Source organism: Cariama cristata, unplaced genomic scaffold (assembly GCF_000690535.1).
Source record: "Cariama cristata isolate BGI_N322 unplaced genomic scaffold, ASM69053v1 scaffold28556, whole genome shotgun sequence".
NCBI lineage: Eukaryota > Metazoa > Chordata > Aves > Cariamiformes > Cariamidae > Cariama > Cariama cristata.
The window spans coordinates 2,832-3,345 of NW_009620830.1; the positions used below are offsets into that span (position 1 = coordinate 2,832).

General features: G+C 64.6%; 1 protein-coding gene across 1 annotated transcript in view; it reads left to right on the forward strand.

Moving 5' to 3' along the window:
• The window catches only part of SIRPA (signal-regulatory protein alpha), a gene marked incomplete at its 5' end in the record, with an annotated part of 3,332 nt that extends 2,824 nt beyond the window's left edge, over positions 1-508 (forward strand). Inside the window, one exon of the mRNA XM_009701741.1 lies at positions 254-508. Within this exon, the coding sequence (XP_009700043.1) occupies positions 254-508 (255 nt within the window). The remainder of the gene's footprint in view (positions 1-253) is intronic.
• Positions 509-514: the final 6 nt, after the last annotated feature.

Here is a 514-nt window from a genome sequence, read left to right on the forward strand (position 1 = left end):
GCGGCTGCGGTGGTGGTTGCTCTGAGGCCTGGCAGTGGCAGCGGTGGCCGGTGATTTGAAGACGTAGCATGGGGTAAAAGCATTGCTGCGGGGTGGTCCCGGCCGGCTGCTGGCGTTCCCCCGGTGCAAGCAGAGACCGAGCTGTCCCAGGACGAGCTGCAGCGGGATTGACTTCAGCGTGGGGCTTTGGGTTGGGGCACGGGGGGCTCCTCGCTCCTCCTCCCAGAGGAGGAACTCGTGGTGTCTTGCACAGGAATCCGACCCCAACAACCTGACCTACGCAGACCTGAACTTCGACAGAGAGAGGAAGACCATCCGCCGGATGGTGGAGATGAGCCAGCAGTCGGAGTACGCCTGCATCCAGACCAACCAGGCACCCACCAGTGACGACAACCTCACCTACGCCGACCTGGACATGGTGCACCTCAGCAAGGCACCCAGGCGACCAGCCCCGCACCCCGAGGAGGCCAGCTCCGAGTACGCCAGCGTCCAGATCCCGAGGAAGTGAGCAGGG